Consider the following 20296-nt stretch of genomic DNA (forward strand, 5'->3'; position numbering starts at 1 on the left):
CCAACATGGTTGGATGGCTGGATCCAAAGCATGCTTGTTTTTAGTTCAAGGTAGAGAATGCTGGGGATGGGGCTGTTTCACAGGGTTGTCAACCACTTGGATGAAGGCATAAATGGCATACTCACTGAATTTGCACACTGCTAAGATAGAGACAGTGAAAATGCTGGACTAGAGAGGCAATGTCCTTTTTTTTTTTTTTTTTTTTAGGTTTTTTTGCAAGGCAATGGGGTTAAGTGGCTTGCTCAAGGCCACACAGCTACATAATTATTAAGTGTCTGAGACCATATTTGAGCCCAGGTACTCCTGACTCCAGGGCTGGTGCTTTATCCACTGTGCCACCTAGCTGCCCCCGAGGCAATGTCCTTTTAAAAAAGACCATGATCCTAGGGTAGGGTGTAAGACAAACCTAATAGGATGAAATTCAAAAGGGTCCAAAAAGCCAGTCCCCTTCACAAACATATGATGAGGAAGGCTTGAGAGATAGCAAGTGTTCAGAAACAAAGATCTTGGGGTCTCAGTGGAGTGCAAACTTAATGTGAGCCAGCAGTGCTCTCTTCAGACTTCATCTGGAGTACTGTGGGTGAGGAGCCGGGGATAGCAGCCATGTTGATTAAGGACTTCAGAGAGGTAAATTTCAGCTCAATAAACTTCCTGTCAATGAAAATTTCCCCCCTTGGTCCCTTCCTTCTCTTTCCAGTCTTAACTCAGCACCTAGTGCACTGCCATAATGACTAGAGAGTTGAATATGAATAATCTAATGGTATGGATAATAGAAGTCAGAAAGCCAACAAGTTTAGGATGTCTCCCATGGGAACTATTAGATGGCATGCTGTTGATTGAGGGAGGAGAACAAATGAACATCTTTTAAATGGACACATTTAAAGACACTGACCAAATGACCAAGTGCAAAGGACAGACAGTTTCTATTCTATAGCCACATGGAAGGAGGTGTGCACTGGAGCCTCACGGATCTGGACTTGGCCTTGTGCTCCTTTGCACTTTCATCAATGACTTAGATAAAGTCATAGGTGCTAAATTCATCAAATTGTTGAATAATAAACTAGCTAAACCCACTGAATGGCATTTGTAGGCTAGAATGCTCTAATCTGCTTTAAAAGGATACTCCTTCCTAGCCAAGGAATGCAAGGTCCAATCTGGTGGTTAGCTGTCGTGATGGGAAGCCAAGAGAAACAAGCATGGGACTGGAGGTAAAAGCCCCCATATTCTCCATTACTGCCTCTTCAACATGGAAAACTGTTAACATTTTTATGTCTCAAAGAGGATCCTTCAATCTTACTAAAGAGAAGGACTTGGGGAAAATAGCTTTTATTTAGAATAGATTTGTAAAGATCACTGACAATCCAAACGGCCATTGTGATACCTAAATGCCACAATCAGAAAACGTGAGATCTTTGCTTACCCTTCCTTCATATCATTAATTGGGAGGGGTACACGTCCTCCACGGTCCAAGGCTGATGTGATGTTAATGGCGTTCAGACGCTCGGGCTGCCAGACATTCTTCACTGCCCCAAGAAAGTCACCAAGAACCTCACTAGCCAGCATTTCTTCCACGTTCATGTTTTTTATGAAGAATTCAGCTTGATAGGGTAATGGGAAATCTAGTTTTTGATGAGAAAAATGGATATATTTAATTTGAGAATTTCCAGGAACTCAAGAGAGGTAGCACTGTTGTCATGGCAACAGGATCCCAGTTTCAACCGGCTTAGTGGCTTACATAGGAAAAGACGCAGCTCCTGAACGTCAGTCCATCTTGATCCCCATTCTAGTCTTAGTCCTTTAGGTCTTTTTTCTGAATCCTTTTACCATTACCCAGTATGTTAATTATCCCCCCAATTCTGTGTCATTTGTAAGTGGGGTGAGCATGGCATCTCTGCCTTTATCCAAGGTATTCAAGATAAAAATGCTACAAAGCTCAGGACCGTACCCAGATGTCTGGGACAACTCCTTCCAAAGGAACAGTGAATTATTAGCAACTACCCCTTGAGTCCAGTCACTCAACTAGTTCTGAATATACTTCATCATATTGCTACCTAACTCAATTTTTCATAATTATAAGATTAGCATTAGCTATTCTGTCAAATAACAACATTTCTTCATGAGGGATGATTCCCTCTTCATTCTCCATCTTTAGTGATTCTCCTCTGAGATCAGCCTTCCCCCATCTGCCAGCTCTTTCAGATCCCAGGACAAAGGTCACTTGGGTCATAAGGGTAGACCTTGCCCAAGGCCACCAAATACTTTGTCTCCTGGCTGATCTGAGGATTAAAGCCTTTCCAATATGAAGATTATTTATCTCATTAGAAAAAATCAGACAGGGGCAGCTAGGTGGCACAGTGGACAGAGCACCAGCCTTGGAGTCAGGAGTACCTGGGTTCAGATCCGACCTCAGACACTTAATAATTACCTAGCCATATGGTCTTGGGCAAGCCACTTAACCCCATTGCCTTGAAAAATCTAAAAAAAAAAACCAGAGACAAAGTTGGCTAATAAATAGCTCATGCTTTCCTTAATTTTTGCTCCTTTCCCCATTACCTTTAGCAACACTCCCACCTTGGTTTATCTCATCATTGCTCCCTAGTCTCAGTGCAATTGGAGTGGTTGCCCACTTGCCTCCACTCAAATGCTTATAAGAGCATTTGTTTGTTTGTCAATTGTTGGAAAAATCAGATGATTTGGGGTCCAGTGGTTCCAAAGCTATTCCACTATGCCAGCCCCACCCCCACTTCCAGAGTCTCGATTCTTCAGAAACCTGGGGGCTAGGCCCAACCAATGTCCTTCACGAGACACAGAAGAGAGGGAAGATTTCAGTCACAGTTTCAGCTCCATCTTAGAACCTTAAACCTGTAAATAGGCAGTTCTCATGGACACAACAGTCTTTTCTGAATAAGGAACTTGTTGGAAACAACTCTGAATTTTAATTTCCCACAAACAGTTATTAAAACTTTCTACAATGTTCCCACTTCCCACTTCCCCATCTTTAGAGACATCCAAAGTTTCCACTTTGGGAATAATTTGTTTATATACATTAGGAAGATTACACTCCTTGAGAAGCAATAAGAGGGGAGAAGAGGAATACAAAATAGCAGCTGGGTCTGGACACTCATGGCTACCAGCCAAACCATCAGTTATTTGGAAAATGCAACTAACCAGTGATGTCTGTTCGTAATGCAAGCCTGGGCTGAATTTAACCTTTAAAAAACAACAGCTAAACAAGGGTTGAAATCTCTAGAACACATCTCCTGACTAGGCCTCATACAGGATGCCTCAGCGCTTCCTCGTGACTGTTTCCTTGATGCCATCAGACGCATCAAACTCATTCCCTAGTCAATCCCTTTGTCTTTACCCAAAATCAGCTCCTACAAGCTAAAACCAGGGGATCCTTTGGGTTCAGGAAGGAGTTTTCTAAGCTGAGCAGAGATGTCTTTCTTTCCAAGGTTTAGTTACTCAAAGCGTTCTCCCCATTTAACAAACATCCCTGCTTATGCCACCTGCTTGTGATCCACCAACTAATCTCTGGATTGTTTTTGATTTCACTTTCTTTGTTATATCACATTAATACCTGCACATGGAAAGAGTGGTGGATTGGTATTCCACTCACTGGCTATGTGGCCTTAGGAAAGTCACCCAACCACTCTGTTCCCTCAGCTTTAAAATGAGAATCCCTTCTGGCTCTAGATGCTCCTGGAATTCTAGGACCTGGGAAGCCCAAAATTGTTTTTAAAAATCATTTCCTTGGGGTAATTCTAAGACCTCCAGTCCACCTTGGGATGTGCTGCCCTCTGTCTAGTCTCCATTTTTCTTTTCTCCCTTTTAGAAAGTCATTGCTAACCCTCCTGCTTTGTTCCCTGAAAAACATTGAGTGATGTGAACACAAAAACCTGCTGCCAAGGGAGGCTTGGGGGCCGCCAGCCTGAGCTCCCCGAGCTCAGTTGCCATGGTCACGGCCTCTCATCTAGTCCTTCTGATCACTATTCTGTCACTGCTGAGCAGGGGCCTCTGAGAAAAGCAGAGGAAAATGGTAGCAGGCTGGTCACATGGCAAGGGGACAAGGAGGAGGACAAGATGTCTGCCATCCCTGCAGGGGGTTATATGAATGCTTGAGGTCCCAGGAGAAAGTGAGCCAGGACCGCAGAACTGCCCTGGGGGAGGGTCCTCCACTGAAGGAGACTGCAGGGCTATTTGAGCATATTCTAAGACAATGGCTCTTCCCATAAATCTTAAAATTCACTTTCACATCCATTAGGAGAAAAATAATTCAGCCCTTCAGACAAAAGGAGCCATCCATTAGTCTGCCACCTCACCTGCAGACCCCCATTGCAGGATAGTAGGAACCAATGAGATGTCCTGAGAGCCATCTGGAAAGCCTGGGGCAGGGACACTGCCACTAGGAACCCAGTCTCTGAGAATGCTTCCTCCAATGGACAGGAACTTCCCTTTGATCCCCAGGACTTAGCAGAGTCTGACAGATGGAAGGAAAAACACCTTCTCTCCTGGATCTTTTGGAGCTGATTTAAATGATCATATTACTGGGAATAGCTGAGTCATTCACAACTACCATTCAAGCAATATTGCTGTTCCTATAGACAACATTCTATTTCTTTGACACTTTTTATTATTTCATGCATGTTTTTCTAAAATCAACAAGCTCATCATTTTTATAACAATAATAATCCAGCACAATCATTTTTCACAACTTATTCAGACATTCCCCAATTGATGGGCACCCCTCTGCAGCTTCCAGTTCTTTGGAGCAGAGAGCCACTATAAATATTTTAGAACATATAGGTTTTTTTCCCTTTTCCCCCTAGATATCTTGGGAAACAGATCTAATAGAGGTATTGCTGGGTCCAAAACTACTGGATCCATCAACAAGTGAATTAGTATCCCAGGTTTTTCCATATCCCCTCCAGAATTTTCATTTTCCCTTTCAATCATTTTAGTCAATTAGAACCTCAATTTGCATTTCTTTACTCAAAGAATAATTTAGAACATATTTTCATATGACCTATATTAACTTTGATTTCTTCTCTTTGATCACTTCTCAACTGAGTAATGACTCAGTAATATACATACATACATACATACATACATAAAATTGAATCAGTTGTCTATATTTTTGAAATATAAGACCTCATCCAGAAGACTGGCCATAAATTCCCTCTCCCTCCAATTTTCTGCTTTCTTTCTAATCATGGCCTTGATTTTATTTGCAAAAAAGCCATTTTTAATTTAATATAATCAAAATTATCCATTTTATGTCTCACTCTTTTTAATCATAAATTCTTCTATCCATAAATCTGATAGGTAAAAATGTTCCATATATTTCAGATCTATTTATCACATCTCCCTTTATGTCTAGATCATGTATCCATTTTGACTTAACTTGGTAAATGGTGTAAGATATTAATCTATACCTACTTTCTGCCAGATGCTTTCCAGTTTTCCCAGCAATTTTTTCATCAAATAGTGAATTCTTACCCACAAAAGCTTAAATCTTTGATTTATCAAATACAAGGCTATTTACTATTGTGTATTATATGTCTATTCTGTTCCACTGATACATCTTTCTATTTCTTAGCCCAAAAAGTTTTGATAATTGCTGCCATCTAATACAGTTTAAGATGAGGTAATGCTAAACAATCTACCTTTACAATTTTTTAAAACTAATTCCTTTGATATTCTTGACTTTTTGTTCTTCCAAATCAATTTTATTATTTTTTCTAGCTCAACAAAATATTTTTTGTAGTTTAGTTGGGATGGTACTGAATAAGATTAGTTTAAGTAGAATTATCATTTTTATTATATTTTTTCACCTATGAACAATGAATATTCCTCCAATTATTTAAATCTGACTTTATTTGAATAAAAAGTATTTTATAATTATGTTCATATATTTCCTAGGTATTACTGTCTATGGATATTTTAAATGAAATATCTCTTACTATCTCTGGCAGGACTTTGTCGGTGATATGTAGAAATACTGATGATCTATGTGGTTTATTTCATATCCTGTTACTTTACTAAAACTATTATTTCAACTAACTTTGTAGTTGAATTTTCAGGATTTTCCATCTGCAAAAGAGGTACTTGTTTTATCATGTCATTGACCAGTCTGATGCCTTCAATTTTTTTTTTCTTTTCATATTGCTATTGCTAGCATTTCTCCTACAATATTGAATAATACTGGGCATCCTTGTATCACCCCTGATCTGAATGGGAATGTTTCTAGCTTATCCTTGTTTTAGACATTGCTTGCTCATAGTTTTAGATATATATTTCTTGTTAGTTTCAGGAAAAGTGCGTTTATACCTATGCTTTTCAGTATTTTTAATGGGAATGAGTGTTGGATTTTGTCAAAAGCTTTTTCCTCAAACTAGTGATAGAATCATGTTTTTTTTTACTTTTTGTTACTGATATAATAAATTATGTTAATAGTTTTCATTAAGTTAAAATATCCCTGCATTTCTGGTATAATCCCACTTGGCCACAGTGCATACCTAATATTTCTATAATCTCCTTGATAGTATTTTGTGGAAGATTTTTGCATCAATATTCATGAATGAAATTGGTCTGAAATTGCTTTTCTCTGCTTTTGCTCTTCCTAGTTTAGGCATCAGCACTATATTTGTTTCATAAAAGGAGTTTTGTAGGGATTCCTGCTTTCCCTTATTAGTATTCCAAATAATTTTTAGAATTAGTTGATTTTTAAATGTTTGGTAGAATTCACTTGTAAATCCATCTGGTCTTGATGTTTTTCTTATTCTTAGGAAGGTTATTTATGGACTTTTCAATTTCTTTTTTTTAAAATAGATTTACTTACTTTACTTATTTTTATAATTGTTTCCCTTTCTGTTAATCTAGGCAGTTTATATTTTTGTAAGTATTCTGTTTGAATTAGATTGTTAAATTTATTGCTTTAATAACTGCTTTAATTTCACCTTCATTATTAGTATATTCACCCTTTTAAATTTGGGTTTCTTCTCTTTTTAAAAATATCATATTAACCAATGGTTTATCCATTGTATTATAGTTTCCCATAAAATCAGCTCCTAGTTTTGTTTATTAATTCAAGTGTTTTCTTATATTCAGTTTTGTTAATCTTACTTTTGAAGTTCAAGATTTGCAATTTGGTGTTTAATTGTCCTTTTTCAAGTTCTTTTAACTGCATACTCAATTCATTGATCTGCTCTTTCCTCTACTTAATTGATGTAAACATTTAGAGATATAAATTCTCTTCTGATTAATACTTTTGCTGCCTCCTAGAAGCTTTGATATTCTGTCTCATTATCATTCTCTTTAGTGAAATTATTGTTTTGTGATTTGTTTCTTCACCCACTTATTATTTAAGATTAAGTCCTTTATTAAATGTAATTTTTATTGCATTCTGTCCTGAAAATGATGTATTGAATAGTCCTGCTTTTCTGTATTTTGACAGTTAGGTTTTAATTCCCTAATATATAGTCATTTTTTGTAAAGGTGCCATGTACCACTGAGAATTTTCTTTCTACTCCCATTCTGTTTTTTCCAGATGTCTCACATATCCAGCTTTTTTTAAATTCTCTTTACCTTCTAGACTTCTTTCTTATGTATTGTTTGGTTATATGTATCTAGTTCTGAGAAGAGAAAGCTGAAGTCCTCTGCTATTATGGTTTTGCTCCCTATTTCCACCTGTAATTCATTTACCTTTTCCTTTATCAATTTGGATTCTATAGCATTTGGTGTATATATCTTTAGTATTGATATAACTTCATTATCTAGGGTACTTTTTAACATAATGTAGTTTTTCTGCTTATCTCTTTTAATTGAATCTATTCTAACTTTAACTTTGTCTGAAAAGTTATTGTTTTTAAGTCAATAATCTCTTATCAGGATTTTATAGTACTCTGTCCAGAACTCTGGGAAATGCATTTTTTACCTGTCTTTTTTGGTTTTTGCAAGGCAATGGGGTTAAGTGATTTGCCAAGGTCACACAGCTAGGTAATTATTAAGCATCTAAGGTCACATCTGAATTCAGGTCTCCCTGACTCCAGGGCTGGTGCTCTATCCACTGTGCCACCTAACTGCCCCGGGAAATACATTTTTTAAAAAACCACGGGACCTGTGATTTCCTCCTTTTACAGGAAGGCAAATTGGGGCCGAAAGAATGGAACTGACTTATCCATAGTAACACGGGTAGTTGACAGTAAGTAGGATTTAAATGTGTGTGTCAGGGTCAGGGTGGGGGGGGGAAGGAAACCCCACCTCGATTTTAGGTTAGAGATAGAGAAAACCCTCAGTTTACAGATGAAGAATAAAATGTTTCAGGGAGTGCAAGTTTGTACCCTAAGATAGGTCCCCCCAGCTATCTGAAGTGATCACTTTCAGGGTCAGAAACATGTATAGGAGTATAGCAACCAACATCATTTCACAGTATTCCCTTTTTTATAAAGAAAGATTCTATCTTAAATGTGTATTGGTGATATTTCACCAGTTTTTCTCATTTCCTAGGGGTTATGGCAGTTACTAAAGAGGATTCAAATATTATTTGTTCAGAGAGGCTTAGTGAACTCTGAGTACAGATTAAAGAATATTTTTTAAACTTCCTATATTTTTCCTGTTATTTTGTATGTTTCTTCTTTTGTGATATTGCTAATATGGAAATGTTTTGCATGACTTCAACATGTATAATCTATACAATCTCTACCTTCCCAAGGAGTGAAGAAGAGGCAAGATGGAGGTAGAGAATTTGGAACTCAAACGTTTTTTTAAATGAATGCTAAAGAATTTTATATGCCATTGGGAAATATTTGAGAAAATTAATAAAAATATATTTTAAAAAAAGTTTGAGGAAACTCTTGGCAATATTTCTTCCTATCTTTTAGCCTGAGTTAAAATATGACCGAGTTCATATTCAACACAGGCCCCTGGGACCCCTACCCTGCTCCAAAGACACTTTTCTATCAAATGTACCTTCTGCTGACATAATGTTGATCACCAGGTTGTGCCGAGCTGTCTCAAAGGTGCGCCTGTTATAGGCTGTTATCTAGAAGAAAAAAAGGGCAAGTTATTTGACAACAACAGGATGAAAATTCCATTCTACAATCACTTGTCATTCTCCTTCTGGCCTTATTTAGCCTATTAATTTTAGCCTACAATTTTTAGATGTAGTTGGGCAATAATGAACTAATCTGGTTTAATTAAATGGAAACTACTCATCAGCTCCCCCCTTTCCTCCTCCATTCATCAAGATCTCTGTATTCACTAAAGCTGATTTCTTCTTCCTGTCCAACACCCAGACCAGCTCCCTGTCTAGTAATACTGTCTGTCCCAGACCTTTAGACCAAAATCTCTGTAGCATTTTCAAATGCAGGTTGAAATCTTGGCTTGAGAGTAAGTATAAATAGCCATATTACTGTTCTGCCCAGAAACACTAAGGGTCTTCTTCTCCCTGTTGCATTGTTGTTGTGTTTTTTTTTTTTTGGTTTGTTTGTTTGTTTGTTTTGCAGTAGGCAAACTCAATCATTTTTTGACTTCTTACACAGCCTTAAATCACTGAAACTGAGGCTTGGGAAAGGTCTTCCTTAAAAAAGCCAAGGTCTCTTGCTTCATCTGGATCATCTTCAGTCATCTGAAACTACATCTTGCCACTGGACTCCAACGATTTTGGAGAAGAGAGCGAGGCTGATGATTGCATAGCTCTGCCTCACTTCAATCCAATTCACTTGCAAGTCAGTGACGTGCTGATGTCACTGGTCTTCTTCAAGAATGAAAAACAAAAAATCAGAATGAAATCTGGGCATCAGACATGCTTTGTCCTTCCCTGTGAGGATAGTCAGACCAAACTTTTTAAGTGATTATAGATCACTTAAAGGGGCCTCTACATTCTCCTGGGAATTGAGGCAAATGGTCCCATGTCATTCAGAAACAGGAACAACTGGAACACCTCTCCACCCTCTCAGGGAATCTCTCCTTGGCCCAGACTCTGCTCTGTATATGGCAAATCCCAGAGGTGACCACTAGTGAACAGACATTTCCCTACTTTATGAATAATCTGATACTAATGAGCAGAAGGTCATCAAACAAAACTGTCTGCTCTTAGATCTTCCAGGGAATTGTGAAAGATCTTTGATGTGAGGGTAAGCGCTGATTCACAGAGAAAAGAGCCTCAAAGGTGGCATTTTGTTCCACTGAATAAAGCCCAATGGGACTTGATGTTCTCTCCATCTTTCAGTTAATTCCAAAATGATAAAGATGTGGGACGATTGTTGACTATTCATTGAGAACCTGCTTGCTCCCTCCTACTACTCTCATCAAGGATGCCTTTGCTTCACTTGTAAAGAAAGGCATATAGATGGGAAGGCAGGAAGGAGTGTCAATTGGTGCTATTGTTTTCTCAGTCACCTTTTGGGGTATCAATAGGTTTCAAGATATATTTTCACAACTGTGCTATTTTTCCCTCCTTCAGATTCCTTTCATATCAGTCCCTCAGCATTCATTACATTGGCACTCTAGTCCAAATTTTCTCTATATAGATGTGGTTCAATCTGGCAACTTTTTGGTGCCATTTCTATGATATATCTCCCCTTACCACAAGAGGCCAGTACATCCTAAATGGGGATGGACTAGAATCCAAGTGTGGAAGGTCCATTGTCCTTGACAGGACAAACCTTTTGTTCTAGTACTCTTTTTTTTTTAAGGTTTTTTGCAAGGCAAATTGGGTTAAGTGGCTTGACCAAGGCCACACAGCTAGGTAATTATTAAGTGTCTGAGATCGGATTTGAACTCAGGTACTCCTGACCCCAGGGCTGGTGCTCTATCCACTGCGCCACCTAGCTGCCCCTGTTGTATTACTCTTTATAGATCTTTTCCAGTTTTCTTAGGATTGTCATCTTCCTTCTATCATCATCCTTGAAGATGGCTTAGCTTTTAATTGAATCAAAGTAAATTACTTAGTTGGCTCTCTTGCCTGGTTTCATTCTCTGCTTTAAAAAAACAATGTTACTACCATTCATTTTTGGGTTTTTTTTTTGTTTTTTGTTTTTATTTTTGCAAGGCAAATGGGGTTAAGTGGCTTGCCCAAGGCCACACAGCTAGGTAATTACTAAGTGTCTGAGACCAGATTTGAACCCAGGTACTCCTAACTCCAAGGCCGGTGCTTTATCCACTACGCCACCTAGCCGCCCCTTCTACCATTCATTTTTGTAAAATAAGACCAATGACTTTTATTCTAACTTGAGGCAGAACTCCCAAATGCAACTGAATATATTAAAATGTAATTGGAAAATGTTTGACAAATAAGTAAAAATACAACTGAGCTTAGATAATGCTCAAAAGTGATTTTTAAGTCACTGTGCAGCCTGTAGGTAGAGATCCCACCACTGCTCCGAGCTGCCCTGTCTCTGGACTCCATCTCTCTTTGTGGACAGCAGATACATGAGGGACTTTGGGGACCTTTTGGTCTTGGGTGGCAGGGACACCTATATCCAATTGTAATCAGAGGTGCAGGTACCCATTTACTCTCTCTCACTGCTAATCACTCATTCATTTCCATTCTCATTGCTTCCCTTTCCTATCCCTTTTACATTCTGCTCCTTGCCCTGAGAAGTTGCTGATTTGACTGTGGGCTCACTTCCATGCCATTAACCAGAATTTGTTTTACTTGGTTTGTAGTTATTTGGGCTTTTCTCAAAGAAAACCTTTCCACTACAGAATTGTGAAGCTTCTGCTGGGATTCTCCTGCCTTTCCACATGGTTCTCTTAATCTCCATGGGCAGGAGGCAGTGTGATCTAGTGGGCAGGTCAGAGTCTCCAGAGTCAGGGGACCTGAATCCAAGCTGAACTCATATACTTGCTATCTCTATGACCTCAAGTGAGCTCTTGAGGGTCTCAGGGGTTCAGTTTGCTCTCTTGGGTGCTGCCTAAACTAATGAATCAACAGAAGAACTGGGCAGCTAAAGCAGATGAGGAAAGGGAAGCAGATCTGGGACTCAAGTCTGCAGCCTTTTACCCTCCCTGGCTTCTCATGCTTGCTGAATAAATCACAGGGAGTTCTCAGCCTTGCCCAATCCTTGCTTTTCCAACCTGGCTTCCCTTTATTGGCTGGGTTGACTGAGAGTGGAAAAGGAGGAGCCTGGCCTGCAGCAGCCTGGCAGATCTCTGGCTGGAAGCTTTGGGCAGACGTCTGGGTCTCCAGGTTGCTTGACTAGTTCAAGAACTCCCATCACTATGTTCAAAGGGAACCATGCAATGCCACAAGAAGGCCTTTCACTCTATGATGGAGGGGAAGAATCCAAGCTACATGATGGAGGCTCAAGGCAATAGAGAAGAGAGGGATTTCATCTTTTTGTTTCCAGGACTATCTGGAGAGGTCTGTAGGGGCCCAATGCCACCATTCATATTAGGAAGATAGGGAACTGCTCATGGGCAGATCCAGGGACATCAGATGGTCATACTAAGGACAGCAGCAACTCAGGCAGCTCATTGATTAATTAATTACATGACAGCCTGCTGCCTACTATGATATTAGAAAATAGAGGAAGGAATATAGCTCCTAGAGCCTAGCCAGCAGCCATACAAGTAAAGTTCCTTGGAAGAATGAAGATAACAGGACCCACAGTGTCTGACCCTGAACTTCCCCAAGAACTTCTATTTTAATGTGGGAGGGAGAGAAGTATTGCTCAACTGAGATGAAAATGCAAGCATGAGGCAAGGACAAGCCTCAGGCAGGGGCTGGGTGAATTCTGAGATGTCTTTCCCAAAAGGTTTCTTGGAGAAGGTGTCTCTAGGCTCTGAGGGCTCTGAGGGAAAGAGGAGAGGATAATAGCTCCTTCCAATGCAAGGAGGTACAAGGCACAGATATCATCATTACTTTTCTTCTTAAAAATATTTCATAATTTGAGCTTTTCACTAATTTAGCTTGACCTTTCCCCAGTTATGGACATTGGTGAGATTTTCTTATAACCACCTAAAGTTGATATCTACAATCACCATGAAGAGAAGCAGAGATTTCTACAAAGTTTTTCCAGACAACATCTCACTAAAAATGGGAGGAAACCACAGACTGTCAATCTTGCCCCAAATTCTCCAAGTGGTATGGGCTGTCTGAGGGTACCTCAATAATGGTTGGTTTTCCCACGTTTTCTGCTGTTGGTGAGCCATACAGCACGCCATCACTGTAAGGTGTCCTCTGAATGTAGCGGAGCCATCCAGGTCTGTCCGGGTAACCCATTAAGTTTGTATTAAATGTAATGGGGTCATTACTCATCTCACCTAGGTAAGAAATAGGCTATTAATGAAAACATGCAAGGTAACTATTGTTCCCACTCCCCCTTGATTACATTATGAAATCATTTCTGTCTTCCTTGCTTTTAGGAATGCGAAACATGCTAAGATAATAAGGCCAAGTCCTTCCCATAGGGCAGAGAAATCTCAAAGGCCCATTAGAAGTTGCTCTAATCTACTGGGAGGAAGAAGGCCCCTTCCCCAAATCCCCTAGGAAACCCATTGTTCCCTGCTTGTGGAAGGAAGAGAAAGGAGACAGGTTCAACCCTCAGGAATTGGCCTTAGGCTAGGTGGGGGCCTGACATACAGCAAGAACTTAATAAATTATGGACTGACTAGGTTGGTCATGGGTCTCAAGAGGTAATCCACATTTCAAGAGCAAACCACAATTAGGGTGAGGAGCAGTTAGCTTTGAATATTATCTACTATCTATCCTTTCTGGGCATGGTGGGAGGCACCCAGGACTTGAGCAGCATGATTCAGTACCAAAGCTGAGGGGCCATATTTCAAGAGCCACACACAGAAAGATGCCTCCCTAGTTTGTGAGCACATTCTCCTAATGGAAGAGCAAGGCACTGATGGAGGTGGGGGAGAATGATTCTTTGAAAAAATGTTTTTCTTTTCACTTGGCTATGTATTAATCCTGAGAAAACCATTATATTACTGATTTTTTCAAGTGTGATATAAACCATTATAAAAATGGACGAATATTTTCACTTTGTTTTTGTAAGTCTAGGTAGATGTAAACACATTTTATGTGTTCATACATTATATAAGTAAATGTTAAAATTACCTTATTTTCCATGTTCTATCTCTTTTACAAAAGATGCAAGAATAGTTTGCATCTTGCTGCTGTCTCTAGCCCTCATGAGTAATGCTCCCAATATAGAATCAAGGGAAATGGCCATCAAAAACTGTTCACTCAAATAAATCTGAAGTTATGAGAAATTTTCATGGACTTAAGTTTGCAGTGTCTTTTCTATTTCTGAGCCTGACCCTGACTTTTTCTGGAAGTGCTAGGAAGAGGCTTTATGCAGAATAATGGCCCGTACAACCATCATAATGCTTCACTGGGAAAAAGACCACTGTCCAAGGATAGTCAGTCACTGGTGGTGGTGGTGGTGGTGGCCTAACCTAATGCTGCTGAATCTCGACACGCTTTCCTCTACTTCTCCATTTCCTGTCCTGATGCTCTAGCTTCCCTTTAATGTTGGCCCTCTAGCAGGCATAATGTAGACATACAAGAAGGTTGAATTGACCCCTGGGCTGCCCAGCTCCCACCCTTCCCTACAGAAAGATCAAAGGGTCCCATACCAGGCTTCGGAAACGGGGGGAACTCCCCTTTAAAGTACTCCCGCTCTAAAACATGAACAAAGAGGACTCCGGCAGATGGGTACACGTTCCGGTCAGACTGTACCTTAGAGAGAATGGTGTACACTGAAAAGGAAGAAAAGAGGAGAGACACAAAAAAGAGGCAGGTGAGACATGCTGGCTGGAGAGGGGCAGCAGGCCTCAGCCTTGCACATTCGCTATTTCTGTGGCGTGAACAGATCTGGGGAAAGAAAAGCAAAGGCCAAACATCCTGGTTAGTAACATTGTGACCGGTTTAGAAAAGCACTGCTAGTCCTAGAGGCAGCTCTGGGTCACCCTGAAGAGAAGGAGCCAGATATTATACCACAGGATATATTGTAGCAGCACCCTTGCGATACATCATATCAGCACACTCACTATCTAGTCACTGGGCCCAACCCTTTGGCTCAGGGAGACCACTTTCTCCTCATCTCTTACGGCAGCATGTTGACCTCCAGAGAGGCAATAAAGAAATTGTTGCTGACACCCATTCTCTTCAACTTTTAGGGTTACAAGGCATTTCCTTATGGAGAAGTCTTGTTCAAGTCACTGTCATAAGTGAGAAATAGCAACAGCTCCAGGATGGGAGCCCCAGATCTGAGGTCCCCTGGGTCCCCACCATGCCTCAGCAGGTAAAGAATCCCAATGCTGATTCAGTTAGGCTTTGCAATTGATCCTTAATAGCAAAGACCCAGACCAGACCCAACATATCACCAAGCCAAAATAATTGCCTTGTCTTGCTTGGAAAGGAAGAAGAAACCCAAGTGAGAATGCATGGAGCTATGAATGCAGGCCCCAGCCCAGGTTGTTCCCCTGAATTACGCAGAGAAACAAAACATGCTGCCTTTTGGTGCTTGTTGTTTCCTGGCCAGAATACAACATTTTTTCAATACCAAGGCCTTCAAAGAGCCAAAATGACCAGCTAGCAAAGAGAGAAGGAGAGATGTCTGGTGGCCAAGAGTGTGACCTCCAGCTGGGAGGGAAGCTCAAGATGGCCACTCCCACCAAAACAAATTCCTTGGCTTTGAAACCAATCAGACCCCTGTTGGATGGAGAGCAGTGTGGCCCCAAGGATACTGGCTGATACGGCTGCCTAGCTATGGCCTTCCTCTGGACCCCCTGACCACATGCTTCAGGCCCCAGCACATTGGCAAGGTTCCTGAGGCCACTGTCTGGCAGCTCTGAGCACAGACATTCTGAGGAAGGAAGGAAGCTCTTTCAGATATCCAGGAAACTACTAGCCAATGTAGCTTTTGGATTTCCATGGATAGAAGCACTGCTAAGGACAGGGGTCAAGTACCAAACCAGAAAGAACCAGTGTGATTTCACTGGTCTGGGAATCTACTATGGGCAAACTCCCACCACCAATGCAAAGCAGCTCCATTTTTGCCCTTTAGAGTCTTAGAAAGATGCTTAGCTGCAATTTAAGTTGCAATGAAAAATTTAACTGGAATGCCAGTCAGGGTGGATCAAGCCTAGAAAATCTGACTCCAGATTTTCCTGGCTCCAAGGCCAGTTCTCTACACACCACACCACACCACACCACACCACACCACACCACACCACACCACACCACACCACACCACTTTCTGAGGCACACATTCTTGTATCTGAGGAAAATTGTTCCACTTAAGCTCTGGGTCCTTATTTTCCACGGACAATTAAGTATGAATAGAACCCAAAGCCCAACAGAAAGGAGGCAGCATCAGGCAGGAGAGCTCCAGAACTCTTGGGAACAGCTTGGGCCAAATGAGTGAAAGGCCTCGTGACTCTTTGGGTGGCCAAGGGTCTTGAAGACCTTCCAGCAGGTATGCTGCCAGGAAACTCTTCAAGTTTTTGGCTGAGTTGGCATTTAAGGCACATTGCTAATAACTTAACTACCCTTGCTGAAATAATCACTTCCCCAACACCTCTCTGGTTCAAAGACTGTACACTAGTAACACAAGAAGGAGAGAGATAATCGAAAGGAAGCTGGCCTGGGCTTCAAGAAGGCTTGCAAACAAATACTCTTGTTGAGCCTGGGCTAGTCATATCCACTCACTGTCTCAGGTCACCCACGGGCATGGTCAATAGGTATTCCCCAATGAGTTTCCACATGGAGTTTCCTAGCTCCCACAAGTCCTGAAAAAAAGGAAACATGTGGGTGCTGAAGTCAACCCTCTGCAATCATCTCCTGAATCTGGTCCAACCATATTAGCTCCCTCTACTTTCTTGGACCCCTCCAGTGTGACTCAAAGACAAAATGCTGCTTGAGTTTAAAAGCTGACTGCCCATTATGAGTCTTTTATTCAGTAACATTGCCAGCCCCCCTCTCCAGTGTGCTTTCCTTCCAATCCTGCCCCCATGCTGGAAAGTCTCTTCTTCTCAATCTCTGCCTCCTAATTTTTCAGACTTCCTTCACATCCCAGCTAAAACCCTCCCTTCTACAGATTATGCCCTCTTCCATTTATTCTCTTCACTTCATCCTTTTTTCCCATTAAACTGTAAGTTCCCTGAGAAGAGGGGGTTGTCTTTTGCTTGCCTTTGCATCCCTACCACTGAACAGAGTATCTAGCTCATAATAGGCACTTAATAAATGTTTTATTTTATGGATGAGTAAACTGAGGCAAAATGAATTTGTGTGATTTGCCCAGGATCATACAGCTAGCAGTAGGGAGGCCAGCCAAAATCACTGGAATAAAAATAACCATAACAACTCACAATTCCTCTAACCCAAGGGGAAATTCCCAACAGCCTCCTGAAATAGAACCGGAAAGATTCCCAGCAGAATCCCCATCTGTGTCTGCAGACTCATGACAGAATGTGGACTTCTTTACAATGGTGGCTCCAAGCCAACCTACCTCTTTCTGCTTATTTCTATTCAAGAGCTGAGATAAGTCATTCTAAATTCAGTCCAAAGGCAGCCCACTCACACTGAGCCTGGAGTGGCCTACCGTGCTCATTTTCACAGAATCGTCTTCCCGCCACATGCTCCGAATCTATCACTGTGCAACCCAACACTTCCTGCATCCTGCCTCTCTTCCCTATTTCCACTCTGGCCCAGGGGCTCATCCTCAACAGCACAGTCCATTTGAACCACCTTCACCTTTTCCTTCTTCCAATCCAACCTTCTTTCCCATGCATAAATATAGTCATTTTCCATTTAGCTGCTCAGTTCACAACCCTGTCCCTCTACTGAAATTTTCTCTCCTGGATTACTAGCAGATTAGGCAATACTAGAACTAGAGCACATCCTAAAATTCAACAAAGTATCACAGAATTTTGTGCTACTGATGTAAAAATGATGAAGAGGTGGACTCAATGGGAGCAAAACTGACCAAAATTCAGATTAATGTGTAGACAGATAAGGTTTTTAATCCAAGGTGAGATGATGAAGTCTGCCTTTTTTCTGTATCTTCACACCTTCTAGGCTAAAGTCCTTGCAAAAACCCTTTCCATTCTCAGCCTGCACTTCTTTTCCAACATTTAGCACAGGGCCTAGAAGAATATGGCAGGTGCTTAATAAAAGTTTATTGACTGCCTCCTTGGAACTTCAGCCTGGCTTCTGATCTTTCCAATTAACTTGAAACACCCTCCCCCAAATTACAAATGATCTCTTCCCTGCTAAATCTTTTTTTAATCCTGATCATTTAGGACCTCCCAGCAGCCTCTGACATTGTCGATCACCTTCTGACACTCCATCCCATCCAGGTTCTCCTGCTATCACCTCTCTTGGTTCTCTTTCCTATCTGAGGGCTCCTCAGTCTCTTTTGCTGGATCTTCATCTGGGTCATGCACACTAATTGTAGGTGTACCTCAGAGATCTGTCCTGAGCCCTCTTCTTTTCTTCCTCTGTGCTATTTTACTTGCTCTCATCAGCTCTTAAGGAATCAATTCATGCTTATGAAGATTCTCTAATTATCCAGCAATAATCCCTCTCCATCACCAACTTCCTTTTGGACAGCTTGACGTGGCTAGCTCAATGTTGTCTCAACTTCAACATATCCAAACCTGAACTCATCATGTTCTTATGCAATGCCTGCCCCTTTCCCAGCTTCCCTAGAGCTGTCAAGAGGTCTACCATCCTCTCAGTTATCCAGGCTTGAGAACCATGGGTCAACCATGGCTCCTCCCATCCAATCACCCTTCCTGCCAATCTGTTGCCACATCCAAACAATTTCCAGCATTTCTCCAATAGGTCCCTTTCTCTCCTCTGACACTGCTAGCACCCTAGCTCAGGCCCTCATCACCTCATACCTGGACTACTGCTAGGGTCTGAAGGACGATCTCAGGACCTGGGATGCCTCTCAACTCCACCCTCCACTCAGCTGCCTACTGATCTTCCTAAAGCCTGGGTCTGACCATTCCCCTCCTCCTCCTCCCCAACACAAACACGCTTAATCAATACCAGGGACTTCCTATTACCTTCAGGAATAAATAGAAACCCCACCTTCCATATACTTTCTTAACTCCATTCCATGTGTTCTGGGATCTAGGGACACTGTCATTGCTGTGGCTCACACAAGAACTTCCACCTCTCAGTCCCACACCTTTTGACTGGCTGTCCTTTCCACCTGTAATGCTCTCCCCACCTCTCACAAACTCCTGGCTTCCTGGATTTCCTTCCTTGTAGACTCCAGACAGGGAGCTTCTGCCAGTCCCCACCCACACCCCTATGCCACTCCATTCCTTCACTTCCCTCAGCTGTCCATCTTTTCTCTCCACTTTTACCTTCCATTTACATAGTATGGATTTTGTGTGGACCTGATTATTTCAGTGATGTCTTTCCCCTCAGAATGCTCCTTGAGGGTAGAAGTCATTTTTGACAGGGCTGGGAGGAGAGCTCACAGGGGAGAGGGGGCTGCTGGCAATGTTACTGAATAGAAGACTCAGTAATAGGCAGCTAGATTTTAAACCCAAACAGGATTTTGTCTTTGAGTCACACTGGAGGAAGCTAATATGACTGGACCAGATTCAGTGGTTAGTATAGCATCTAGCACATAGTCATCCCAAGCAAAATACTTGTTGATGTCCCATCTGATCCCCATTCCCTGGAGAGTCACTGCGCCCTCATTCACAGCAAATTAGATCATACCAAAGAAGGAAGAGACAGAAAACACGTGTCTACCATCAAGAGGTCTGTTCTCCTTTACATTTGCTTAGTATCCTCAGAATTCCCTGGGCTCCTTTGGCAGGCAGGTAGCTAGGATGCCTAGGGAAGTCCTCCTCCCACTGAGTGATGTAGCCTTCTCTTCAGATCTGGGACAAGAGCTAAGACTGTCTAGGTAATTAAGACAAACACAGCAGGCTCTTTAATGACCATTTAGATTTGACTGTTTGGATTGTTTTATAATTTGTGGAAGCCAAGCTGGCTGTCCCATTAGGTAAGGTCCCCAAGACTCAGGGGAATGAGAAGTGTGAGAGACTTCTTAAAGATCCTTTAGGATGGAGATGGGTAAGGCCCACAGAACATTGCCAGCACTCTGAAAATGCTTCAGTTGTCTTTTTCTGATACTAAAGGGAAATGAAGGTGGAGTATCAAACCCCATAGCCCTGACTGAAGGAGAACCAAAGACCCAGCACCTCTAAAGGTTCAGACCCTGTGCAGTCCAAGCAGAGGGAGGGTACCTCACCCTTTCTTAACATGGCCACCCCATCTTTCAAAGGGGAAATGTGAAATGTGACA

At 41.5% G+C, this 20296-nt stretch overlaps 1 protein-coding gene across 5 annotated transcripts in view; it reads right to left on the reverse strand.

Annotated features, from left to right (window-relative positions):
- The window catches only part of SGCE (sarcoglycan epsilon), a 51903-nt gene that overhangs the window by 14657 nt on the left and 16950 nt on the right, over positions 1-20296 (reverse strand). For all 5 annotated transcript variants that reach the window (XM_074195347.1, XM_074195346.1, XM_074195344.1 and 2 more), the window contains 4 exons: positions 14596-14718; positions 13112-13269; positions 8971-9043; positions 1421-1619 (listed from right to left, as the gene is read on the reverse strand). In XM_074195347.1, the coding sequence (XP_074051448.1) occupies positions 1421-1619; positions 8971-9043; positions 13112-13269; positions 14596-14718 (553 nt within the window). The remainder of the gene's footprint in view (positions 1-1420; positions 1620-8970; positions 9044-13111; positions 13270-14595; positions 14719-20296) is intronic.

Source organism: Macrotis lagotis, chromosome 7, assembly GCF_037893015.1.
Source record: "Macrotis lagotis isolate mMagLag1 chromosome 7, bilby.v1.9.chrom.fasta, whole genome shotgun sequence".
In the NCBI taxonomy this organism is placed as follows: domain Eukaryota; kingdom Metazoa; phylum Chordata; class Mammalia; order Peramelemorphia; family Peramelidae; genus Macrotis; species Macrotis lagotis.